Consider the following 27,751-nt stretch of genomic DNA (forward strand, 5'->3'; position numbering starts at 1 on the left):
ATGGACTACCGCCGGCTGCTGATGAGTCGCGTGGTCCCGGGGCAGTTCGACGACGCGGACTCCTCCGACAGGTGCGCGGCCCCCGACACCCCGACCCCGCGGGGGCTCCGCTGCCCCCCCCCCCCCGGCCCCCTCGGCTTTGGAGGGAGACCAGTAGTTGTCTCGCTTCTTTCCGCACCCCCGCGGGGTCTTTTATCCCACTTTGCGGCAGAGCCCCCCAAAGGAGCCCCGGGTCGCTTAGCATCGCTGAGTCAGGCGACTGTCTGCAGCCGGGGACAGCGGGGAGGAAGCCGATTTTTCTTTAAAAAAAAATATTTTATTTATTTATTCATGAGAAGCAGGCTCCACGCAGGGAGCCCGACGCGGGACTCGATCCCGGGTCTCCAGGGTCACGCCCTGGGCCGGAGGCGGCGCTAACCGCTGAGCCACCCGGGCCGCCCAGGAAACAGATTTTTGCCTCTTGAGCTGCATCCAACGTCCAGAAGGTATCGGAGCGCCTGTTGTGTGCAGGTTCTGTCGGCGGCGCTGGAGACGGTGATGAATAAGACAAGAGTCCCTGCCGTCGCCTGAACATTGCCTTCTGCATGGGAGCGAGGACTTGACGATGGGGTACATAGAGATAGTCTAAGAGCCCCGAAACAGATGTTAGGCGCTAGTGCAAATAATTGAAATGAGTTGATAGGCCGAGTAGTTGACAATGTCAGGGGAGAGGTAAGTCCGGATCGGAAGGACAGAAAAGGAGCTAAAGTCGGGAAGAGCAGGAGGGAACAGCAGTTCAGCAAGAGGAGACAAGAGTGCAGAGGCCCAGCGGGGCTGCCCCTTCTGGCTGTGAAGGGAGGATCTAGAGGCCACGTACCTGGAGCACAGCAGGAATTGGGAGGATGGCGGGGCTCTGATGTAGAAACGAGAAGGGGCCGGGTCATGTACAGCCTCCCAAGCGATGACAAGGAGCTGGCGATGTTTTTCCAGGTCTTAATAGAAAGAAAGCCATAGGAGAGAATTTTAGCAGGGGAATAACACAATGTGATTTATGGTTTAAAGGAATTACTCTTCCAGAGAGGATGGGCACGGATGGAAGCAGTTCAAGGTTGATAAAATGGGGGTGCCTGGGTGGCTCTGCCGGTTAAGGGTTTGACTCTTGATTTCAGCTCAGATCGTGATCTCAAGGGTGGTGGGATTCAGGCCTGCATCCGGCTCAAGGTAGGCGTGGAGCCTGCTTAAGATTCTCTCTCTCGCCGTCTCCCTCTGCACCCCACCTCCACCCTCAAGTCATGCACTCTCTCTCTAAAGAAAAAAAATGATAAAGTAATTCAGTTCAAACATGACGGGAGCTAGAGATAGGGTCAAAGAGATATGTGTTGGAGGTAGAAGTGACAAGATCTGGTGGTGGATCGGATGTGAGCAAAAGGAATGAAGGATAACGCCTACGTGAAACTAAGAGTTCCTTTGGAATTACAAGCAGTTTTTACTTTATGTTCACAGTAAGGATTCATTACTTGTAGGTTTTATTAAATTGTTGATCGTTTTCTGTGTGTCACATCTAATGTCAGTGGGTAGGGATACATTGGTAAACACCACCCTGACTGACACAGGGCTTGCATGGGAGGAGGGGAAACATTAAATAATTAGACAGTAGATGGGGATCCCTGGGTGGCTCAGGGGTTTAGCGCCTGCCTTTGGCCCAGGGCACGATCCTGGAGTCCCAGGATTGAGTCCCACGTCAGGCTCCCAGCATGGAGCCTGCTTCTCCCTCCTCCTGTGTCTCTGCCTCTCTCTCTCTATGTCTATTGTAAATAAATTAAATAAATAAATAAGTAAATCTTTAAAAAATAATTAGACAGTAGATATTTGCATTAGAATTGGGTAAGTAGTACAAAAGAAAAGTGGATAAGGAATAGGGAAGACTTCCCTGAGCAATTGATCATAAGCTAATACTGGAAGGTTACATAAGATTTAGCCAGAGAAATAGGATTTTATTTCAAAAGCATTCCAGATTTTTGTTTCCAAAGAGGCATATATAAATCTTTAGGGAAGAAGTAGGAAGAAGAAACACAGCCCAGTGACGACTGGTGAATAAACAGTAATGAGTGTGCACTGGTTTACCATCCATCACTGGAAATATCCACTATTCACAAGACTGAAGATAAATCAGTGGATTTTGTGACCCCACCACACTTCAGAGTTTCTTGGCAATCTTTAGAGACATTTGTTTGTTACAACTGGGTGGTGGGGGAGTGCAGAGTAGCATCTGGTTGGTAGAGGCTAGAAATAGTGCTAAACGTCCTACAAGGCACAAAACAACTTTCCACAACAAAGAATTGCCCAGCTGAGGTTGAGGAGTTCTGGTACAAATGAAGTCCAGCTTAAACATGCCACTCTAGGTTTATGGCAATTGAAGGATCAAATTAAGGATTATATTTATGGGGCAGCCCCGGTGGCGCAGCGGTTTAGCGCCGCCTGCAGCCCAGATCCTGGAGACCCTGGATCGAGTCCCATGTCAGGCTCTCTGCATGGAGCCTGCTTCTCCCCCTCTGCCTGTGTCTCTGCCTCTCTCTCTCTCTCTCTCTCTCTCTCTCTCTCTCGTCTCTATGAATAAATAAATAAAATCTTTTAAAAAAAGGATTATATTTATGAAAATGACAGTGTAAATCCTAACTTCATTAAGGCAGAAGTGGGTTTCCTACCTGCTGTACTTGTTTAGTAGGACTTGGAGAATGAGCAAACAATGGGAATGGCGCTCTGAAATCTGTTTTATTGGGAGGTGTGGTGGAAGGAAAACTTATACATTTATTAGTATAGATTTGGTCTGTTGCAGCACAAGTAAATGTTTGAGTAAGTCACATTAGAGTTATGTGTAAACATGCTGAAACATTGGTATTTCTAGTGAAAGTATTGATTTGAAGACCGTCAGAGAGCAAGGTGATGTTCAGTTTGAAAACCTGCAGAAGAATGTGTCTGAGAAGGCAGGTGGAGATGAGATGGAGGAGGAAGAAGAGGAGTATGATGAGGAGGAGGACGACGACTGGGACTGGGATGATGGAGTTGGAAAACTCACCAAGACTTATATCTTCAATGCAAGGTGTAACCCCCAGGTAATTTATAAATGATGCTATACATCTTTATGTTATTGTTTATGTCATCTTTTCTCAAAGGACTTTTTGCCATTCTGGAATCGACTAACCTGAAAGATTTCCCTCAGGTTATGTTGCCCCGTAGCCCCAGCCTTTAACCATTTTCATTCTTCATCCTTTTCATATTTCTGATAATTTCCTGGTTGTAGATTCCTTGCATAATCAGTAAATTTTTTTTCTTTAAAGATTTTATTTATTCATGAGAGACACAGAGAGAGGCAGAGAGACTACAGACAGAGGGAGAAGCAGGCTCCATGCAAGGAGCCCGATGTGGGACTTGATCGAGGGACTCCAGGATCGTGCCCTGAGTCAAAGGCAGATGCTCAGCCGCTGAGCCACCCAGGCATCCCAATAATCAGTAAATTTAAAAAGAGTTATTTAAACTATGATAAGATGATGAGCTTTAAGATCTGCGCGGGAAAGGACGTGAATAAGCAGTTCACTACAAATAGTTAGGAAACATAAAGAAAAAGTTCAACTTCCTTAATAAAATGCAGGTTAAATATGTAGAGATGCCATTTTTTTCAACTATGAAACAGATCACAACCCAACATCTATAATTGCTGGTTGAGTAAATAAGTACAGTTACTTGGAGGATAAACTGGCATGTAATAATAGGCTTTTAAAACATAAAATAAATGCTCTGACTCAACAGTTCTTCTAGGATTGTGCCAGGAATAATGTTACAAGAATGATTCTCCAGTATTGCTTATAGAGAAACATTGGAAGCAACCTTGATTAAATTTACCATAGGACTGATTTCACATGATGGGATATTAGGCAGCCTTAAAATAGGTTGCAGTGGAAAACTATATTAATGATATGAAGATGTGTTTATGATCTACCATCATTTACTAGGTACAGAACACAAGTTACTAAACTGTGTAGAGCCTTCTTCTCACCTGGAAGTACTTAGTGTTCCAGGAGTTTGCAGAGTCCTAGGATTAACATGGTACATTTTCCTGGAGCATAAAGGTTTCTGAAAGAGATGAGAGGAACAAAACCAACAATATTTCTTTGAATATTAAGATTACTATATCATGGACTAGAATCCATGCATTTAAAAAATAACCAGATGAATTTCACACTTGTGGTCTTGTTTTGGTAACTCCTCCATTGATTCATTGTTGAGACATTGAGCTATTTCAACATAAAGAGTGTAATCCCTTTTAATAAAGCTAGAAAAACAAGTAAGTTTACGTGTGTAAATGTTAGCTATTTGAGTAGTGGGGATTATAGGTGATTAAACTTTTATCTGTGTTTTTTTGCTGTGAACCTGTGTTTAGAAATGTTTGAGAATTTATATTTAGTAGTAGACTTCAAAGAGGTCTGCAGCAAGAAAAAAGTCAGCCTCACACTTCCAAGTTGAAATAACAGGATCAAGTCAGCAATTCCTCTGCACCCTTTTTATCTTACTGTATTCTCTTATTTATGGGTTCTTTCTTTTCTTTTTGCTATTATTTAAGTTTGTACATAGTGCCACTATAAGTTGATAAGCCTCATACTTAATCTTTCCCTTTCTGTGGACAGTAGGCCCAACATGAGACTCTTAGAACTCATTTAATATTGGTCTAATTTGTGATACACTTCAAGGGTAAATGAACATTTTCAAATTTTAAATCTATAAAGCAGTCAAACTAGAAAAATGCACTTAATTTTAATTTGTTATTTATAATAATGAGGAATGCATTGTAGAGAGGTTAAAAAAAATGCAGATTGAACAGTCTCTTTTACCCATCAACTTTATTCTATTTCAAATGTCTTTTTAAAAACATTTTTGCACAAATATGATTGATCCTTAACCTGTTTTTAGGGTACTCATTTAAGTATTGATGCTTTAATAGTTAACTGTGAGCTAAGGAAAAAGGCACATGATAAAGAACCCTAGATCTGTATTTCTACGTAGGGCGTTCAACTCTGAAACTCCTGTCTTCTAGGCAAATCGACAGACTTCCAACTGCAATTCAGCCAAAATGTCTACTCCAGCAGACAAGGTCTTACGGAAATTTGAGAATAAAATTAATCTAGGTGAGTTCATGAAAATATATTTGGGCTCTGAGGAAGCTCTTCAGAAACTGTGAAGTCTTATAAAATGTTACTAGATCAAGAAATGAGTGTATTCAGCATTACTGGCTGACTAATGTTTAAGGAAGATAAAAATCAGTAATTTAGAAACCTGGCTTTAGGAAGAGACTTTAACTTTTGCTTTTCTAGGTCTGTTTTCTCTACTGTCGAGTTATAAAGTTACAGTTATCTATTTAAGTTTCATTTTTGAAAGATACTCTACATGTGACAAAATATTTATAAAATAAGGAAGATAGAAGCATTCTATTCAGAAAGTCTTTTTTTCTTAAATGTTTACATTGTGGATTTTTTAATTTTCAGATAAGCTAAATGTTACCGATTCTGTCATAAATAAAGTCACCGAAAAGTCTAGGCAAAAGGAAGCAGATATGTAAGTAATTTAACTATGAAACATGGTTTATAGGGACTAATTCTACACAAATTAAACAATATCTTGGTCATAACTCTTTTGGAAAGGATAGTTCTTTGTATACTTAAACCAGTTTTTTCTTTTTTTATTTTCTTAAATGAGGGTATCCTTTCCTTAATAAGTTGAAAATATTGAGTCTTAAGAAGTGTACAGTCAAGCTATAGTCTGTGAAATTCACAGATGTGCTCTAAGGATGGTAACGGGTTATAAATTAAAATGTAGATTAAAATGTAGTTTAAAATGTTAGAGTGTAAAAGTGTTCCCTTTTAAGAATTTATTAAAATTTTCTCTCTTCCATGAAATATTTTTAAAAATTCAAGGGAAGATTTAAAACTAGTAATATAACTAAGAATAGTTTCTATTTATTCTTTTCAAAACCAGTTCAGAACTGGCTAAGTTCTATATCCTAATAACTCTAAGGTGTTAACAATATGTTGTAGAAAGTGATACTAAGATTATACAACTAGTAGTGTTAGAACTGAACTTTAGGGCCACCTGTGTGGCTCAGTCAGTTAGTTAATTGTCCAACTCTTGATTTTGGCTCAGGTCGTGACCCTGCGGTCATGAGGTTGAGCCCCTCATCAGGCTGAGCAGGAGTCTGCCTGGGGAGTCTCTCGCTTGCTCGCTCACTCACTTGCTCTGTTCCTGCCCCCACTTGCAAGTGTATTGTACGTGTGCATTCTCTTCCTCCAAAATAAGTAAATCTTTAAAAAAGAAAAAAAAAACTTAAAAACCAGTTTTCTTCTGGTTTATTGCTATACCCAAGAGATTAAAAAAAAAACAAACTTTTTTCTTTTTAAAAGTTTACTTATTTTAGAGAGAGAGCACATTTGTGCGTGCGCGCACACACAACACACACACCAGCAGAGGGAGAGGGAGAGGGGGAGAGAGAATCTCAAGCAGACTCTCCACTAAGCACAGCGTGGGAGGACAGGGGAGCTTGATCTCACAACTCTGAGATCATAATCTGAGCTGAAATCAGGATTCTGATGCTCAACCCCAAGATAAATAAGCTTTTAGAGAGCTGCCATAGTCATTTGTTATTTCATGGAAGTGTTTATTTGAATCTTTATGAGTTTAGATGAGTTTGCTAATTGAGTCAGTAGTGAGCTGAAGCCAAACAGAGTTTGCACTTTAATGTAGAACCCAGTAACTATCTTAAGATGATAAAGACTCATGTCTTTGTAGAAAGGGACTCTAAAGTGAAGGTAGTATAAATGACTTTAATTCTGTGCTAATAGAATCATTAAAGATTTAAGAACAATATTAACAAATTCGATGTGTGTTTTTTTTGCAACATAGTTCACTTTACCCCTGCTGGTCTTTTTATGTAATCCTTCTGAAATATGGAGAGAATTATTCTTTCTTCCTGCATATGTGCTCCTTTTATTCTAGGGAATTGAATTGATGATTAAGGGAACATGAAGGAATCATCACTGAGATAAACTACAATGAAATTAGGAAATTTGTTGTTAAAGAAACTACCTATTTAGGAATTTCACAAAATGATTTACATTTGGGAACTTTTTATTTTGGTTTCTGAATTTTGATTGTCACATATACTTTTTTGGTTTTGGTTAGGTATCGCATCAAAGATAAGGCAGACAGAGCAACGGTGGAACAGGTACGGCTTAAATATGCTGCAAGCTCTCATTTTATTTTTATTTTTTTGAAGATTTTATTTTTTTATTTGAGAGAGAAAGAGCATGAACGGGGCAGGGCAGAGGGAGAGGGAGAGGGATGTGGGATTTCATCTCAGGACCCCGTGATCACAGCCAGAGCTGAAGGTAGATACTTAACAGGCTGAGCCACCCAGGTTCCCCTCAAGCTCTCATTTTTGAATAAGCATTACTTTTCTCTTGGGATTATAGCTTGCATTCATTCATTCTTGCTTAATGCTAATGTTATTTAAAATTACTCTTCTTGTGGTTTTGAGTTTAGAAATCTACATTTTGCTTCATTTGTAATAAGACTATTAATAGATAAATTAGAGACATGCTTCCCTCTGTGGCCATCATGCAGTGCTTTCATCTTCTCTGGGGAAGCAGAATTTACTAAAACCAGAAATCTTTTGTCTTGTTTTAAACAAGGTCAGCAGGAATTTTGTGAGCTTTTCCAAAAGATAGGTATCTGCCACAAAGCAGGTGTATGTGTATGTGTGTGTGTAATTTTGAATTAGGAATTTCTTACTTTAGAAGTTAATGCTTGTTTTATTCTTTTTATTCAAGACTGGTGGAAAACTTTCCCATATGTAGAGAGTTTATTCTTTCTATTCAAGAGTGGGGGAAGATTTTCTCATATGTGGAGAATTGTGCTTGAGTATTAGCATTGACCTAGATTTTTGATGTGAAGAAAGTTATAGAAAGGGTCAGAACATTGCTACTGCTGCCTGCCACCCTTCTCCACACCCCTACAGAGAGAAATAAGCTCATTTTGCAATAGTAGCCTCTTCTACCCACAGATCCTTGGTTTGAGATATAACCACCCCTGCTACTGTCCACCTCAGCCCACAAGGGAGGCACACCAACCTGAGTTCCAAAAGCACTTGTACGGTTGAAGAATTCCACCTGTAGTTAGGCGGGAGTAGGTCTGGGATCCATGTCTTCATTGTCCTCTAATGTAGTTACTTTGTGTGATGTGTGTGTGTGTGTGTGTGTATGTGTGTGATAGAAAACAAAGGGTAGTCCAGCCAAGAGAAGTGAGGCAGCTCTAGTTTTCAGACCCTAAAATAACTAAGGCAGGAAATCCTTTTTGTCCCCTTTCCAAATTAATTTGGAATAAGAGTGTGTATCTTGACCATAAACGGTCTTTTAAGTGTCTGTAAATTTATTCACTTTGTGTGTTTGTCTTTGCCTATTTGGCTTATAAGCCATTTTGGTGCGTTTTGCTCCTCCTGCGCCCTGACTTGGCTTCCATCTGATTCTGCCTGGCTCCTTCGGCCCCAGCTCTAGTTGCCATAGGTGCAGTTTGACTTTTAGTCGTGCAGTCTTCCAGGATTTTCTTCTTATTAACCTTAGGTTTCTGGTATGACCACAACTGCATCGCTGCAGGACAGACCCTAAAGCATAGTTAGACTTTCCCACTTTACACCTTCTCCCTGGAGATGCTGCTGCTTGAAATTGTGTGTAAATATGTGGCTGCTTTAGTTCAGGCATGGACAGGACCAGGCTTTAAATCCGTTGCCTTCTTTTTTGTTAAAGAGGACTTTAGAATCCTTTTTACTCAAGACTGATAGGTCTGGGGCACCTGGGTGGCTCAGTCAGTTAAGTGTCTGCCTTGTTTCAGGTCAGGATTCCTGGGGTCATGGGATCAAGCAGGGAGCCTCCTTCTCCCTCTCCCTCTGCCTGCTGCTCTCCCTGCTTATGTTCTCTTTCCCTCTGTAAATAAATAAATAAATAAATAAAAATTTAAAAAGAAAGTTGATTACTCTGACTTCTAAGGAGATCCTTTTCCTGATTTACATGATCATCCATAGCGGAGGTGTGCAAATTCTTTAGAGGGTTAAATAAATACTTTAAGCATTGTGGCTCACAATGTGGTTTTTTTTTTTTTTTTTTTTAACAACTATTTTAAAATGTAAAGACCATTTGTAGCTTACAGGCTATAGAAAAACAGGCTGTGGCCTGGATTTGATTCATGAGCTGTAGGGTGCTGACCCCTGACTTAAAGTTGCATGTCCAGTACAGTGGCCACTGAGCACTTGAAATGTCACTAGTCTGAATTGAGAATTGATATAAACATAAGCACACCGAATTATGAAGAGTTGGTATAAGAAAAACACAGTGTTACGTCTCTTGCTGGTAGCTTTGTATCAATCATGTGTTGAAATTGATAGTGTTTTAGATATACTGGATTAAATAAAATATATTAAAACAAATTTATCTGCAATTTTTTTTACTCCTTTTAATGTAACTAGAAAATGTAAAACTACATATGTGACTTGCTTTATATTTTATTAGCTAATATTAGTCTAGAGTCAATGTCTGCTTCCCTTTGACTTGGTAGACTTTCATTTCTGTGACTGAACAAATTTATTGGTTCATCTCTTATTCCTTTGGCTTTTGTGTCATATTTATTAAAAATTGGAGTGAATAAAAATATCATAATTGAGACTCATCTAGTCAGCCAGGGTAGCATAGTACTTAAGCTTTTCAGTTTAATAACAGTCAGATGTCTCAATGAGAAATATTTGATACAGGGACGCCTGGGTGGCTCAGTGGTTGAGGGTCTGCCTCCGGCTCAGGGCGTGATCCTGGGATCTGGGATAAGTCCCACATCAGGCTCCTTGTGTGTAGCCTGCTTCTCCTTCTGCCTGTCTCTCTCTCGAGAATGAGTGAATAATGAATAAATAAATAAAATCTTTTTAAAAAAAAGAAGAAGAAAAGAAATATTTGGTACTGTCTTACTAAACTTTCTGGTTTTTTGCTTTTTATAGGTGTTGGATCCTAGAACACGAATGATATTATTCAAGATGTTAACTAGAGGAATCATATCAGAAATAAATGGCTGCATTAGCACAGGAAAAGAAGTGAGCTTTTCTTTGGATGCCTGAATGTTTTCATGTTAGTTTTCTTACTTCAGCTACTAAATGAAACTAAGGCACTTAATAAATACATGGTGCCTTTAAAAGAAAAAGGAAAAAAATACACAAGTCAGAATAGTTTAGTATTTCTAAAAACAGCTTTATTAATATTTATGCGTAGGCAGGAGGTTGTACACAGAACTATACGTTTTCACCACTGTTACTATCCTGGTTCACTGAGTGCAGGTAATGCTCACAGTAAGCATAGATGGTCAGATTACTGCAGGCTTGAGTGCTTATCACATAGTTACTAATGGGCACAGGGGATTAATCTAGGTTCTCTGAGTAAATGAATCTCTTTACCATTTTTTCTTTGTATGTGGATACAGATGGCGTTATTTTTATTTTTTTAATAATAAATTTATTTTTTATTGGTGTTCAATTTGCCAACACATGGAATAACACCCAGTGCTCATCCCGTCAAGTGCCCCCCTCAGTGCCTGTCACCCAGTCACCCCCCCCCATGGCATTTTTAAATTAGCAACTCTTTCTATGGGAAGCAGTTCTCAGTAAAACTCAGTTTATAAATGATGAAATAAGAATGTCTTGAAATATTTTTCACACACTTGAGAGAGGAAACTGTTCGAAACCATTTCTTGTCTGTAAAGTGGATCTTACTATATGTGTAAATTAGAGCTCTACTTACTATACCTTTTGGTATGACGTTTTGTAATTGGCATATTCGGATGATGATGGTATTGCTTAATGCATGTCGCTTCAGTTCACTTGAATTTTTTAAACTTTTGAGGATAGAATCAAATAGAGTGAAAATTAAAATACTGTTTGTAGTTATTTAACACAAAGTTCATTTCTTTTTGACACAAAATAGGCTAATGTGTACCATGCTAGCACAGCAAATGGAGAGAGCAGAGCAATCAAAATTTACAAAACTTCTATTTTGGTGTTCAAAGATCGGGATAAGTATGTAAGTGGGGAATTCAGGTGAGCTCAGATTCTTTTTCCAGTTGGCCTAATTTCTGTTTCCTAAAATAAAAACTGGAATAATGGAATGTTTGGAATAACAAATATTTTTCTTGTTCCAGATTTCGTCATGGCTATTGTAAAGGAAACCCCAGGAAAATGGTGAAAACTTGGGCAGAAAAAGAAATGAGGAACTTAATCAGGTAACTCTCTGGGGCATGTGTCTGTGCTGTGCTCAAGATACTGGCCCTTGCTCCTTCCTGCTGGCTCCCAGTAGATTCTGTCCAAAGGTGGAGACTTGTAGTGATGTTCATGTCTGTTAGATCTGCTGAGGTAAGCAGAAGCAACAAATAAAAACCTGATCTTCTCTCTTTTGAGAACCCATTACAGAAAAATTCACATTCACATCCAGCAAGGCTGGATCATTTGAAGCACCTTGGAAGGTGTGTGAAAGCATTTAAAATTTATACTGAGGATGATAGGAGGCTATTGCAAGATTTTAAACAGGGAAATGACAATCAGGTTTTGAGGCTCACGTGTCATTTTTTATAGGCATTAGAGTTTTAGATAGTTTTGTTAGGTCCTATACTATTATCATAGTTTCCTTTTCTTCAGTCCAATTTTGGACATATTTATATATTCTTTGTGCTGACACTTCGATATTAGGTGAGGGCAACTAACCTAGTTGAGATCAAGTTTTCTCAAAAATTTGAAGGTATTCTTTTCCTCCCTTTTTCAAATACCTTTTAATTTTTTATATGCTGTGCATTGGTGACATATGTTGGATATTTTAGTATTAAGTACTTGTTTTGAAAGTCTTCTGAAATCTTCCTATGTTCACTTAGCTATCAGGTATGAATCCAACTGGTTTTTATTTTGTAAGTAAACTCTACACCCTGTGTGGGACTCGAACTCACAACCCCAAGGTCAAGAGTCATGTGCTCTACCAACTGAGCCAGTCAGGAGTCCTGAGACCCAACTGTTTGATTACTCATTGTTGAGTCTAATCAACTCAGAGGACATATCTGCTGCATTTCATCAGTTCTGAGATGCACATTGCAAGTTGGACATCTCTGGAATTGGGCTGAGCACTAGAGGCAATAATTTTTTTTTAAGGTTTCATTTATTCAGAGAGAGAGCGCACACAAGCTCCCTGCTAAGCAGGGAGACCAACTTGGGGCTGGATCCCACAAGTCCTGACATCATGACCTGAGCTGAAGGCAGATGCTTAACTGACTGAGCCACCCAAGTGCCCCACATGAGAGGCTGTGAGATGTAGTTAAATTGCCAGTGTTGTGTCATTCTTGGTTGTGCATCATGGTACCACTTAAAATCACTGGGCCTTAGAGTTGATGAAATACAGTAATGCAGTTGAGATATGTTGGGCCTTAAAGTTGATGAAATACAGTAATACAGTTGAGATGTGTTGGTGCTGTTACCTTACAGTGATACTGATCTTGTGTTCTGTAGCCATTTAATTTGCTGGAGATTCTGTGTCACCTTTTCATTTGTCCTTTTATCTGATTGAATACTACAGACTAAACACAGCACAGATCCCATGCCCAGAGCCTATCCTGCTGAGAAGTCATGTTCTTGTCATGGGCTTCATTGGTAAAGACGACATGTGAGTACATGGAATGCCTAATAATTACATGCTCAGAAGTGTGTCTTTAAGTGCTTTGGATTATCCAGTGTTATGACCATTTCCCATTTAAATAGCTCCTTTCAGCTTGGAAGGTTTTTTGTGAATCTTTTCCACTATCATGCACAGAGCTGCTCATTTATTCTACTTTAGGTCCCAAAATGTTTCAAAATAACAAAGTTCACCCTAGTTTTGAGGGATGTTTTATACAGTAAGCTGGGAGAACACCTGTTTCTTGACAATTTTTTGCATTGGTACATCTGTAGTGACCCAGATTTTTTAGTGATGATTTGTCAAAAAGTCCATGTAGCAATGTATTATAAACCAAGAAAACTTGTTCTGGGCATTTTCTCTTAGTTTATTTTATTTGTATTGAAGGCCAGCGCCACTGTTGAAAAACGTCCAGTTATCAGAATCCAAGGCTCGGGAGTTGTATCTGCAGGTCATCCAGTACATGAGAAGAATGTATCAGGATGCCAGACTTGTCCATGCAGATCTCAGTGAATTTAACATGCTGTGAGTGTGTTTGGTCCCCGAGGAACTTCCGGTATGGCGTTTCGTGTCCTTTAAAAAAATGAAATCTCAACCCAAGAAGTCATTTTTAAATTCTAAAGTTTTAAAGTTGGCTTCCACATGGTCATAGGATAGCTATGTGTTCTCTACCTGTAGTGGCCTTCGTCACAGAATTGACCAGCTGATCATTAATAGAGTGATAGTACTTGGGAAATTGTCTCAGTTTTCATCTCTTGCTAGTCAAAGTGGCCTCTTATCCTTACCCACTTTATTTGATCTATTGGTTATCTCCCTTGCTCTTAAAATAGAATTTTTTTTTTAAACAACAACAACAAAAATACAGGAAAGTAGATCCCAAGTCCCTATGTGTCTGGCCCATAGGTACCATAGTGGAGATGTGTACATCATTGACGTTTCTCAGTCCGTAGAGCATGACCACCCACATGCCTTGGAGTTCTTGAGAAAAGACTGTGCCAATATCAATGGTGAGTGGAAATTAGAATTTCCTACCAGCTTATTTGCATATGTTGGTTCTGTACTCTGGTAAGCTCTTGATACAAGATGTTGGCACTAAATTCTTTGATGTGGTGATACTTAGCCTGTTTGCTGGGAGATGGTATATTTTATATTTTTATTCATGTCTTTGTTTCTCTATAAAGTAGTTGGAATAACAACCTTTTCCCTTTTAAAGCTGTACTGCATTTTCCTTCCAACAGATTTCTTTTTGAAGCACAGTGTTGCTGTGATGACTGTGCGGGAACTCTTTGAATTTGTCACAGATCCATCCATTACACATGAGAACATGGACGCCTACCTCTCAAAGGTGAGATGGGGCGAAGAAAAGAACAGAAAGTAGTAGTAATTTGCACTTACGTGGCACTTCTTGGAGACTCAGATTGCTCAGTGTTTGTTCATTACAGCAGCGTCCTGAGACTTTCTCCTGATTTCACACATAGGGAATCAAAACCCAGTGGGAACGCCAGGTTTCTCGACTTGAAACATCAGGCAAGATTACATAGACCGCCAAAGTTTGTGACTGTTTAGTGAGAAACTTACTTGCTTCTGGTCTTTCCCTTGTTTCTCAGAGGCCTTTCTGAATCAGAGTTTTTGGAATTGTGATAAAACGCACATAGCATTAAACTTACCATCGTAACCACATGTAAGTGGTATTATGTACATTCACGTAATGTTGTGCAACCATCACCATGGTCCATCTCCAGAACTTTGTCAGCTTGTAACATACAAACTCTATACCCATGAAGCACTAACTCCCTGTTTCTCCTTCCCCCCAGCCCATTCTGTTTCTGTCTGTGACATTGTCTACTTTAGGTACTTCATATACATGGAATCATGCTGTCTTTTCCTTTTTCTGGCTACTTATTTCCCTTAGCATAATGTCCTCAACATTCATTCATGGTGTGCAAGTACATCCTGTTTATCCATATATCTGTGAGTGGACACTTGGGTTTCTTCCACCTTTTTGCTGTTATAAATAACGCTGCTGTGAACATGGGTGCACAAATATCTCTTCAATTCCTTTGGGTATCTACCCAAAAGTGGAAATGCTGTGTTGTATGGTAATTCAGCTTTTAATTTTTTGAGGAACTGCCATACTGTTTTCCTTAGTGGTTAAGCCATATAACATTCTTACCAAACAGTGTGCAAAGGGTTCCGATTTCTTCACATACATCTCACCATTTTCTGGTTTTGTTTTTGTGGAAGGATTTTTTGTTTTTTTTCTTTTTTTTTGGATTAGCTATCCTGATGGGTGTGAGGTGGTGTTTCAGTTTTGCATTTCCCTGATGATTAGTGATGTCGAGGATCTTTTTTCATGTGCTTCTTGGCCATTTATATATCTTTTTTTTGAGAAATGTCTACTGCAGCCTTTTTCCTGTTTCTAAATGAGATTTTTTTTTTTTTTTTTTTTTTGCGCTTGTTGGGTTGCAAGATTTCTTTACATATTCTGGATATTAACCCCTTATCGGATCTGTGATTTACAGGTATTTTCTCCCATTCTTTGTACTGCCTTTTCACTCTGTTGATTGTAGCATTTTGATTTTGGTGTCAGTTTATCTGTTTTCATTTTTCTTGCCTCTCAATCATAGAATACTGGGCACATGGCATGCACATCCTGACACAGTTTTCCAGGTTCTATACCTCTCCATATTCTCCCCATCTCTCCCTTTGCCCATTTTTCTCTACCTTGTCAACATTAGAGTTCTGTTGAGGAAGCTTTCTCTAGGAGAAATCAGACACATGTCATTGTTAGCAGTTAAAAAAAACTGTTAAAAAAAAAAAGTGGTCGTACTGCCTCACTTGTCATTGAGTTGTTCTTTTTTTTTATTTTTATTTTTATTTTTTATTTATTTTTTTTTTAAAGATTTCATTTATTTATTCATGAGAGACAGAGAGGGAGAGGCTGAGACAGGCAGAGGGAGAAGCAGGCTCCATGCAGGGAGCCCTATGTGGGAGTCAATCCAAGGTCCCCAGGATCACGCCCTGGGCTGCAGGCGGCGCTAAACCGCTGAGCCACAAGGGCTACCTTTTTTTTTTTTATTTTTAAGTTGCTAGACTTGGAGCCTAACCTGGGGCTCGAACTCACAACCCTGAGATCAAGACCCAAGCTGAGATCATGGGTCAGACACTTAACTAACTGAGCCACCCAGGACCTCCTGGGAATTAGGTTCTTTTTCATGTGGTCAACCTCTTACTAGACCACGAACCCGCAAGGGATGGGAAATTTATTCTTGTATTGCCAGTTCGTAACCAGTACCTGGAACATACAATAAATATATAGCATTTTTATTCCTAAATTCTTCAGTACTAATTTTAATATCTGAACATAAAATAAAAAAATTCCTAGCACCATGATTCTCTCCTTTTTTTCTGTATATTCTAAGTAGAGAACAAATTTCCAGTTTTATGTGTTTATAAGCCAAAACACATAAGTTTTATGTGTTTTATGTGTCTTGGTCACCTTAGTTGCAGTAATTGTTTGCTCAAAGAGATTCCTTTGGCGGTTTGTTCTTTCTCAGCGTTAGAGACACATACGCAAAATTAGAGGACGATCCACTTCTCCTCTTGGATTCCTTCATTGACTGCTCGCGAATTAAAGGGCAGTTCTTCAAAATCTCAGGTCTTGGTTTTCCTATAATATTTTTGCTAATCACTTAAAAATTGGGAAAAGTAGGGTCTTGAGTTCAAGCCCTGCTTTAGGCTCTGTGCTGGGTGGGGAGCCTACTTTTTAAAAAATATTAGGGAAAGTAATTTTACTCTTGAGGAAAGGGCTAGGAATCCCCTGAGGCTAGATAGTTTGACTTATGCTGTTACTTTTGAGCTGATAGCAGCCTTTTTGATGAGATCCGACAGCTAACCTGTATCACTAGAGGCCTTTCTTTCAGAAGTGTAGGGGTGATACTGATAGAAATGAGAGCAGGTTTGTACTAAAGTGAGAAATGGATGCATCTTCTGTAGGTTGAACATAAAGGAAAGTAACTTTTGTTTCTTTCCCAGGCCATGGAAATAGCATCTCAGAGGACCAAGGAAGAAAGGTCCAGCCAAGATCATGTGGACGAGGAGGTAAGATGTATTATCTATCCAAAGCCATAGGAAACACTTTGTTTTGAGGTTCTGGTTTTCTTAAGGGCATACTAGGTTACGAACTTGATTTTCAGAGAGAAGCAGTTTTCAACTGATGAGAATATTACCTTGTATGTAACATAACTGAGCCAAATTGTATAAATTACATTTAATTACTTCATTCCACTCAGCAGCCTATTAGCCCATTGTCCTAGATGGAGAGCTTTATTTATTTATTTGAACAATTGTTGCTGTGCAGTACTGTGTTACTTCAGGTGTGCAGCAGTGATTCAACATTTATGTACATACTGAGTGGTCACCACAATAAGTCTAGTTACCATCTGTCACCATAGTTTTTATAATATTATTGACTGTATTTCTTATGCCGTATTTATATGCCTGTGATATATTTATTTTAAAACTAGAAGTTTTATACCTTTTAATCCCCTTCATCTATTTTGCTCATTTCCCCATCCTCTCCCCGTCTGGCAACCATCAGTTTGTTCTTCATATTAATGAGTCTTTTTCTGTTTTGTTTGCTCATTTGTTTTGGTTTTTTTGGAATCCACATATAAGGGAAATCATTTAGTGTTTTTCTTGCTCTTATTTCACTTAGCCTAATACCCTCAAGATCCATCCATGTCACAACAAATAGCAAAATTTCATTGTTTTCTATGACTGAGTCATATTTTATTGTTCGTGTGTGTGTGTGTGTGTGTGTGTGTGTGTGTGTATCTACATTTTCTTTATTAATGGACATTTCTGTGATGCTTCCTCACCTTAGCTATTGTAAATAATGCTGCAGTGAACATAGGGGTGCAGCATCTCTTCGAATTAGTGTTTTTAATTTCTTTGGGTAAATACCCAGGAGTAGAATTCCCAAATTTTGTGGTAATTCTATTTTAATGTTTTGAGGAACCTCCATAGTGGCTGCACCATTTTGCATTCCCACCAGAAGTGCATGGGGATTCTCTTTTTCTTCACATCTTAGCCATCACTTTTTTTTGATATGGTTGTTCTGACTGGTGTGAGGTGATATCTCATTGTGGTTTAGACTTATAGCTCCCTGATAATCAGTGATGCTGAGCATGTTGTCATGGGTGTGTTAGTCATCTGTATGTGTTTGGAAAAATCTCTACTTGGGTCTTCTGCCCATTTTTTTAATCAGTTTGTTTTTTGTTGATGGTGAGTTTTAGGAGTTCTTTATATATTTTGGATATTAACCCCGTATTAGATACATCATTTGCAAATATCTTCTCCCACTCAGTAGACTGTCTTTTCATTTTGTTGATAGTTTTGTTTTCTGTGAAAAGCTTTTACTTTGATGTAGTTCCATTTGTTTATTTTTGCTTTTGTTGCCCTTGCCTGAGGGGAGAGATCCAAAAAAATCAGACCGTATTTAAGTTTACTACCATTGTTTTCTTTTAGGAATTTTAAGGCTTTAGGTCTTACGTTTAGATTTTTCCTCTGTCGTGAGTTTACTTTTGTGTATGCTAAGATAGTGGTCCAGTTTCATTCTTTTGCATGTGACTGTCCAGTTTTCCCAATACCATTTATTGAAGATACTATCCTTTCCCCATTATATATTTGTATCTCCTTTATTGTAAGTTAATTGATCACATATGTGTGGGTTTATTTCTGGGCTCTTTATTCTGTTCCATTGATCTATGTGTCTGTATTTGTGCTGGTGGCATACTGTTTCAATTATTACAGATTTGTGGTATAGTTTGAAATTAGGGAGTATGATGCTTTAGATAGAGAACGTTTTTAAACAAACTCTTGAAACATGATTCCAGAAGGAAAAGCCTGTTTCAGTTCACAAATGTGAATTTTTAAATGTTGACTTCAGTGCCATTGCAGACTTGAAATATTTGTGTGTGGTGAAAAAGAAAATCATTTTAACCTTGGGGATCAGTGTATTTTTTAAAGATTTATTTATTTGAGAGAGTACGCAAGTGGGAGGGGTGGAGGGAAAGGAAGGGAGAATCCTCAGGCAGACTTCACACTAAGCACAGAGCCCAGCGTGGGGCTTGATCTCATGACCCTGGGATCATGACCTGAGCCCAAACCAAGAGTTGGTCTTTTAACTGACTGTGCCACCCAGATAGCCCATAAAGAATTCTAACAAAAATTCTCAAAGCTTATCAGTGTAACGGATAAATATAAGGCACCCTGAATTTATCAACAGTTCTGGCTCCTTTTCACCGCAGCACAGGGTAGATAAGATTTCCATGTAAGAACATATTCCCCTTTCAAAGGCATAGCGAGGGGCAGCACTTGCTAACCACAGTTCCATTCCTTTCTTTCCCACCCAGAAAAGCTTTTGGGAGTGGAAAGAGGGGAAAGAAGAGACTTCGAATCATTTCATGTTTTATCATTAGTAACAAAGTCCTTTTGGGATGCCACACAGCCACACAAGTGTTTGCAGAGAGCCTGGCTGAGAATCAGTGCTGTAGATGATGACAGATTCCTCTGATATGATGGGTGTGGGATGCTCAGGGAATGAGAAAAGCTTGTGAATGACATTTTGGATTTTACTTTCCTCTGTTCACTAGGTGTTTAAGCGAGCATATATTCCTAGAACCTTGAATGAAGTAAAAAATTATGAACGGGATATAGATATAATGATGAAATTGAAGGAAGAGGACATGGCCATGAATGCCCAGCAAGACAATGTGAGTAGTTTGGTTTATTATGTAGCAAGCAAGTTTACAGAGGAAGCTACTGTCGCACACCTGCCACCTTGAATATTGGCTTCTAATCTCGTGAGATGGCTGATTCCATTTGCATTAATAGGTCCTCCGTGCACATTGGATGTAAAGGGAATTCACTGGTATTTGTGAAAGAAAATGGCACATTTGAGTTCAAAAAACTATATAGTTGCAGAAAATGGAAGATTTGTGTAGAAGTCTGGGCTGTAAATGGTTATTATCCTAGGTCCATTAACATACATATTTCAAGGTCTGGAACATTTTTTCCTGTGAAAAGGCCAGAGAGTAAATATTTTTAGACTTTGCAGGCTAAGAAGTAAAATTGAGGCAATTATGTAGGTCTTTATAAAACAAACAGTTTCCCCAAGTTTTTATTGATGAAATTAAAAGCCTTTTATTAATAACTAAATACAGCTTTTCACAGTTCCTGATAGAGAATAGAGTTATTTTGAGGCAGGGGAGGGGGTGAGAATACATTTCATTTAATTGAGAATCAAAGAGTTTTCTAGTATAAAATTGGTGGTGAAGATTCATTTGTAAAAACCATCAGGCTTTGGGTTGCTTGTGGGTAGAGTTTACTGTTGCCTATATGGTTGGTGGGAAAGAATTATATGCTATAAACCTCCTGTGTTAACCAGGAGATGAATTTTAAGCACTATTAGTACAATGTTCTTTTGTAATAATACATGTGTTTTTCGCTGCCTAGTTTTATGTTGATTCTTCTTTTTGTCTTTTTGGTGATAAGATTCTGTACCAAACCGTTACAGGATTGAAGAAAGATTTGTCAGGAGTTCAGAAGGTATGTGTTTGTTCATTTACGCGAATACTCTTTTGAAGCTTATGAAGCCTAGTGTATACTAGAATTAAGCTAACAATAACTAGTATAGATACTTTCAAAGTTTATGGGCATTTTCAGAAATGCTCTATGTTCACTTTTTTTAACTGTAAGACTAAAATACAGGAATTTGTGGTTTATTTATGCCCCTCTCTTCTGTTGTTGCTGAGGCAGCGATACTTTTTATATTTTGGTTTTCATTTATGAACTTATTAATGATAACCATGTGTTTCTTGATCTTTTTACAGTTTAAAAAAACGATAGAATCTGGTCTTATACTGGCACATAACCTGTTGAGCAATCTCATGGGTTTAGCAGCCTTCTAGTTCTGGATTCCTGTAGTGTTTTTTTCTTGAAACAATCTTGTTTTGTTTTACATTTTTAGAATGGTGTGGATTAATTCTAATGTAAGCAAAAATAAAGGCAGTTCTTGTTTATATTAATGTTTTGTTTTGTTTTTAAAGTAAGCTCCACATGGGGCACCTGGGTGGCTCAGTCCCTTTAGCATCTGCCTTTGGCTCAGGTCATGATCCGAGGGTCTTGGGATGGAGCCCCACATGAACCCCACATTGGCTTCCTGCTTAGCAGGGAGTCTGCTTCTTCCTCTCCCTCTGGTTGCCACTCCCCCTGCTTGTGCGCTCTCTCTCTCCCCAAAAAAATCTTTAAGAAAAAAAAAAGAAGGCTCCACACCCAGCGTGGAGCCCAACATGGGCCTTGAACTCATGATTCTGAGATCAAGACCTAAGCTGAGATCAAGAGTCTGATGTTGGGCAGCCCAGGTGGCTCAGCGGTGTAGTGCCGCCTTCAGCCCAGGGTGTGATCCTGGAGTCCCGGGATCGGGTCCCACATCGGGCTCCCCGTTTGGAGCCTGCTTCTCCCTCTGCCTGTGTCTCTGCCCCCCCGCCCCCTTGTGTGTCTCTTGTGAATAAATAAATAAACCCTTTAAAAAAAATTTTTTTTTTTATTTAAAAAAAAATAGTCTGATGTTTAACTGACTCAGCCACCCAGGCGCCTCTATTTTAATGTTCTTAATTCAAGACTTAAGTGTGAAGGATCATAGTTTGCATTTTGAAAATTTTACTGTGTCTTTGTTTTGGAAGAGTTGAATTAGGAAAATTCACATATTCAGTCTGTGTTATAAATAGTATAAGGGCAGTTGTGCCTTAAGTTTCAGCATGTGAAGATTTTGTGAAAACTGCCTAGAAAACCTTTTGTACAATTGCCTATTAAAGATTATTTTTTCTTATAAAAAGAAAACTTGTTGGTTTTTAAAAATGTTTCCTACTGCTTTAAAAACTTCAGGGGGTGTGGGTAAGGAAAATTTCTCTTGTTTAAATATTTTCCCTCTTGATTTGATTAATAGTAACTGTTGCTTGAAATTCAATTCATAAGAAGAGAGCCGTGAAATTATGTAAATTGATCTTTATTTTTTACTTCTGCTGTATTTCTCATCCTTCCAGATGCTAGCTCAGTTCTGTCAGTGACCTGGGTCACCCAGTTAAGCCCCAGTTCCTTCATTTGGCTGTGTTTGGGAGCTTCATTGGATGCACTGCTCCCACTCTTCCTCGTGGGATGTTGACACTGTTGTTCTCGATATTTAGTACAGGATATGGTTTTTCAGTGTATACCTGCAGTGCTGAAAAATATGAATTCTAGCATTAACACATTTAATAATAGATAACTAAGTGGTTTAGAATAATGTGGTTTTATAATATTTTTCAAGGTTCCTGCACTTCTAGAAAATCAAGATAAGGAAAAGACTTGTTCTGATTCACAAGACGCTGGAAGCTCTGAGTGTTCTGACACAGACTCTGAAGAGCAGGGAGACCAGGCCTGCTCTAAGAAACCCACTGCTGACGTTGAAGTTGATAAAAAGGTTAGCCGAGAGCTCACATTCCCTTGTTCTTCAACATGGCGTAAAGCCAGTCTTGTTTCTCTTTGCTCAAGTATCTAGATTATGATGGCTGAAAATATTGATCAGTAAGTACTTCTAGTTGTAGTACTAGTTTCTAAGCGTGCACTTTGCCTTCAGAGGTCATGTTGTAGAGACTGGGCTTCTATTAGGAGCTCCCTGGGCACTGCCTAGAGAGAGGACACACTGAATTCATTGATTAGAAATGATTGTCATTCACCTGAAACACAAAGGATGTTGGAGTTGTCCCATGGTGAAATATTGAAGGGCCACTTCACAAAGGATTTGCAGCTCAGCCTGTGTTTCCAGATTTCAAAAGACTTATTCCACTCCCAGCCATCGCCATAAGAGACGCTACTGAGTGAATGACCGAGGACTGCTGTGTAAATGTTACTCTTCTTACCTCAAGCCTTCAGACCTTACTGCGTGTGGGCTCTGAGACTTCTGAGAGACATACCCAAGCTAATGAATGCATTTTCTGTCTTTGTCTACTGCACACACTTTGTTAGAATATTAAAAAGTAGTTGCAAACATTAATCTGTCCTCCCACATATTCCTGTTTGACACTCTTCAAATTTCTTTTAAGAAACCCTAAGGACAGATTTGGAACCAGATTGTACCACCAAATCCTAATCCTTTTCATCTTTTCCTGTTATACTCACTTTTATCCTTTCAACGTATTTTCTCACTTAGTTGCAATAGTCAAATGAATACCCTGTGTGAAATCTGCAGGTTCCTTTACTTTGTTTTTGTTTTACAGGAAAGAAAAAAGATGGTCAAAGAAGCCCAGAGAGAGAAAAGAAAAAGCAAAATTCCGAAGCATGTGAAAAAAAGAAAGGAGAAGACAGCCAGGATGAAAAAGGGCAAATAGAACCAGAACTCAAGACGTAGAGTGATATGTCAGTCGCTTTCCATGCATGTGTGGTGAGCTGTGCCTGGAAGGGGTTCTCCTGGCAGTGTCATGAAGGTGGAGTCATGTGTCCTTGTGTAAATATGTAACAAGCTTTCTGCTCTCCTGTCTGGATCCAGTCACTGCCTCTGGGTGGTATTGACAGAGGATTTATTTAAGCTACTCTTTTAATGAGAACTTTGTATAATTTTATTTTTATATATATTTTTTCCTCCAATATGCTTTTGGAAGCACCATAAATATTTAAATGTGACCGACATCCATAGTCTTTATATAAAAAGGCACTTTGAATTGGCAGATGGTTTTTGCTTTGCTTGTACAAGCCAGAGACCCATCTGAAATCATTTGATCCTAGGGCCACGGTTTCTGCAGAAGGGAGTTTTGCTTCTAAGAGAATTCAGTTGACTGTTGATTCATTGCGACTCTGTTCTGTGTGCATCGCTGCTTATTTGGGATGCACTTATTCTTCATCATTGTTACTCTTTTAGTTAAGATATCCCAGGTCAGAAGCTGTTTCACATTCAGCATTTGGCTTATTCATTCATCGAATATTTGAGTGTTTTAGGTGCTAGGGATACAGCAGTAAACAAAATGAAAAATTACTATCTTCAGATAGTTTACGTTTAGAAAGCAAAACATTAAACAAATAAATAAAAAACAGTATCTGTAGGTGGTAAATTCTGTGGAGAGAAATAATGCAGAGGAGAGACTGCCTGGGGAAGTGGAAGTTTGCAATTGTAAAATAGGCCACACTGAGCAGCTATATTTGAGCAAATACTTGAATGTGAGTTATTTGCATATCAGGAGTGAAGAGTATTCCAGGCAAAGCAAACAGCAAGTGTGAAGGCTAGAGGCAGAAGTGTTCCTGACATGTTCCAGAAACAAGAGGCTCCCATCACTGAGAAAGAGATCACACGGTGCTAGGCTGTTAGAGGGTTTTGAACAGAGGAAGGATATGATCTGACTTGTGTTTTGGAAGGACCTCACTCACTCTGGCCTCTGTGGAGACCTGAGTAGGAGGCGAGGGCGGGAGACCAGAGAGGCAGTTTCTGTAGTAACCCACATGATAGATGGTGATGGCTTGGTCCAGGTAGCAGTGGACATGGAGAGAGTGGTGGGATTCTAGGTATGACACAAAGGGGAGTGAACTGGATGTGCTAGGGGAATATATGAGGCATACGACAAAGTGAAGGATGACTTCAGGATTTATGACCCAAACAACTTGGGAAGGAATGTGGCTGGAGTGGGATTGGGGATAAGCTTACATTGCAACAAAGCACAAAGGTCAAAAGAAATGACCAATTTTATTTTTTTTCCCCATATACTTCATATTAGAAATCCCTATTTTAACCCTTGCATCAGAAACAATTGCTATAAACTTAATTTCCCTTAAAATGAAGCTTGCACCTGGTTGTTTGAGGATTGGTGGGCTACTGGGTTGGTGGGGGGAGGGGGTAGTCAACTGAGCTTTTAAAATACTAGGTCACATTTATTATGTTCACATACTATTCTCTTCCTGACTTTAAAAAAGTTCAAAATCGGGCAGCCAGGATGGCTCAGCGGTTTAGCGCCTGCCTTCAGCCCAGGGTGTGATCCTGGAGACCCGGGATTGAGTCCCACATCAGGCTCCCTGCATGGAGCCTGCTTCTCCCTCTGCCTGTGTCTCTGTCTCTCTCTCTATTTGTGTATGTGTCTCATGAATGAATAAATAAAATCTTTAAAAAAAAGTTCAAAATCCAAAATGCAGTTTCAATGAAATACAACAGTAGACCCTCTAAAATAGTTTACAATTAGCCAAAAAGAAAGCAGAAACAGACTTAACAATCCTGTATACGTTTAGAGGTTTTACGTTCAGGATCTTCCCTTTCATGTACTTGTTTGGTCTTAACTCTCAGACAAGGTGTATTTGAAGGGCTTAAGCCCCTCTTTTTGGTGAATGCAACTCAATTACAAAGTTTGCAATCAAGTTCTCTGGGGCAAAAAGCGGTGTCAGCATGATATAGAGACCATGCATTCTCATTTGCATTGCTGCACGGAGGAAGTGGTTTGTAAGACACCAAAATTTGGAACTGTTAATATTTGGGACTGTTGGGGGATTCTAATTTGAGGACCATTTTTCTGATAACTGTTTTGCTGATAGGCCATTTCCTCGTTTGGATTCAGGGCAACAGGCCGTACCAACTAGTAACCATTGCTAACTGGCTAATTTGTCTGAAGCCATATTTCCCCATCTTTGCCTTTCTCACCAGAAAGCTTGGACGAAGGAGCCTATTCTTAGGCAAACTTAAAGTAGGGCTACTTGCTGACTTTGATTGCTATTGAATTTTGACTACTCCACAGGTTCCAAGTGCCCATGGATTGATTATTGGTGGTTCAGTTACTTTCCATTTGAAGAGGTGAGGTTTGGGTCTTGACTCAAAGGCTGGTGTATAACTTTGTCAGTTATAGATGCATCTGTTTTCCTGTCCTATTTTGTTGATATTTAATCCTATCAGATAATGTTAAGTGTTCCTAAAAGTCTACTGGGAGAGATGTGGAGAATTTCTTCGAAGCACAAAATCACAGCTACCTCCTGTGCTGCTTCCTTCAGTAAAGCAGTTTGGGAATGGAACTTCCTTCCACTGGCCCAGGTGCTCCAGCATTTGAGTATGGCCTCATCCTCACACGAAGAGGCAGGAACCGTGACAGCTGTTGGCCTTGGTCTGACCAAACAGGAACCCAGGGCTCTGGGCTGGCATCAGGTTTTCTTCAGCTTTATCTTTACTTGATGAAGATGGACTCAAGAGGTTGGAAGACTCTAGGGTTTGGTCCTAAGAGTTGTTTGAGACAGCCTCTCCTTTTCATGAATGTTATCTTGAATTCAGTGCAAGCTCTTTGCTGTTTCTTGGTAGTAGGCCTATCCTGTTCCGTGGCTGTGATTTCATTAGTCTTTCAGCTCAGAAAAGGAAGAGTTGGGAAGAAAAAATTCTAGAAGCTGGTAAAAATTCAGTTGAAGGACATCTCAGATGTCATGAATTTCAGATGAGGAAATGCAAAATCCTCTCATTTTCAAAAGCTTGACAGGTTTTCTAATTTTTAATTGTCTATACATGTCGTAAGGAGAGACCACACCCATCCAGAGCTCTACCTTGATTTCTTGGGGATTACTTTTTGATAAGGAAAGAGTTGCACGGATCAGCAACTCAAAATATAGTTTCCTGGGAAGATGTTTTGTGACCACATTAGATATGGACAGTGTTTCCAACCACATATGGGTGATCATGAAGCAAGAGTACTTTATGTTGAATTTGGATTAAGTTACCATACTCCCTATGTTTTGGTTGCAGTTTTTAACTTCCATAGCCTTTGGGTTTGTGTTGCCTTGAATATAAAGGCTTTTATAAATGTCCCAGGGGAAATTGTAGTACCAGGTATCGAGTCATTTAAGCTAGTTTCCAAAGGACAAGATGCCTTTCTTGCATCTGTGTCCTCCAGTCTGTCCCAGTTAATAGTGTTGTGGAAACTTCTGCACTTGAATTTAGAGAACCAAGACTTGAATTGGTGGAATTCTTGACTTGTTTTTTAGCCTTCCTTCATTTTGGGGGGTCATTCCACATCCTGCTTTGATGTTGACAGGCTATGATTATGAGGAGGTAGCTGTCCTACAGCTAGACTAACCACACAGCCATAAAATCTTTGTCCTCATCCCTCCTCCACGCCAGTGGTAAGGGGGTCATTTAATGTGTGAACAGAGCTATGCCTAGCTCTCTGAGAGGTTTCCATGTCTTATTAATGCTACTCAGTGGTTTTGTTTAAAGGCTGATCCAAAAAATTAAAAAATAAAAAAAAATAAAGGCTGATCCACTTCATCATCTTTGGGTGAAATTTTAGCCTTTGCAAATCTGTATGTGAATGTCATGGGGTTCTAGATTTGTCAGTGAAAAAGTGGTAGGTCCTTGGGGCCAAAGAATTGTTGGAGTCAGGATGCTAGAGTGCAGAAGTGAGAAAGAGATCAGAGAATGAAATATTTCAGGTCATACTCGTGGAGGGTTGCCTTTGGCAATATCTAAGGTGCAGCCCTAGTTGTAAGTGGCTGCAGGACAACACCAGACAAAAGCATTGAGGGCTGGAAGGTCAATGAACTGAGGCCAGGCCTTGGCAGGGCCATCTGTGTTAGGATAGACCTAGTTTTAGAGTGTTGGTAAGAGCCCTGCTTAAATCCTCAGGGAGGGAAGGAAAGTGGACCGGGGAGGAGATGGCACATTGATGCTTGGCACTTGTGGGGAAGTGAGTGGTGTGTCTGAATCCAAGTGGCCTCCAGATGTGAGCCGCAGTGACAGGAACTACATAGCACAAAGGGATGGGGTAACAGGCAGAAAGAAATCAGCCCAATCCAAGTCAGAAGGTCTGTAAGGGTAAAGGGAAGAGCTATTACAAAACACAAAAGAAGTCTAAGAGACATGTGTCCCAGCACTGGGGACTTCATTTGGATCTCAATTAGACCAAACCAGTTGTAAAAAAAAAAAAAAAAAAAAAAAAAAA

At 39.4% G+C, this 27,751-nt stretch overlaps 1 protein-coding gene across 2 annotated transcripts; it reads left to right on the forward strand.

Moving 5' to 3' along the window:
• Positions 1-27,751, forward strand: RIOK1 (RIO kinase 1). Of its 2 annotated transcripts, none has more exons than XM_038584122.1 (17): positions 1-71; positions 2,885-3,092; positions 5,069-5,159; positions 5,517-5,586; positions 7,207-7,249; positions 10,061-10,153; positions 11,037-11,149; positions 11,251-11,331; positions 12,666-12,752; positions 13,149-13,286; positions 13,665-13,768; positions 14,000-14,106; positions 16,797-16,862; positions 19,418-19,537; positions 20,319-20,372; positions 22,132-22,284; positions 23,081-27,751. In XM_038584122.1, the coding sequence occupies exons 1-17, from the start codon at positions 1-3 to the stop codon at positions 23,189-23,191; spliced, it is 1,710 nt and encodes a 569-aa protein (XP_038440050.1). In that variant the 3' UTR covers positions 23,192-27,751. The 2 variants fall into 2 exon arrangements, with proteins under 2 accessions (XP_038440050.1, XP_038440051.1); XM_038584123.1 differs by lacking the exon at positions 1-71 and adding an exon at positions 461-609 and having other exon boundaries at positions 23,081-23,191.

The sequence above is a fragment of the Canis lupus genome, chromosome 35 (genome assembly GCF_011100685.1).
Source record: "Canis lupus familiaris isolate Mischka breed German Shepherd chromosome 35, alternate assembly UU_Cfam_GSD_1.0, whole genome shotgun sequence".
NCBI classification, from domain to species: domain Eukaryota; kingdom Metazoa; phylum Chordata; class Mammalia; order Carnivora; family Canidae; genus Canis; species Canis lupus.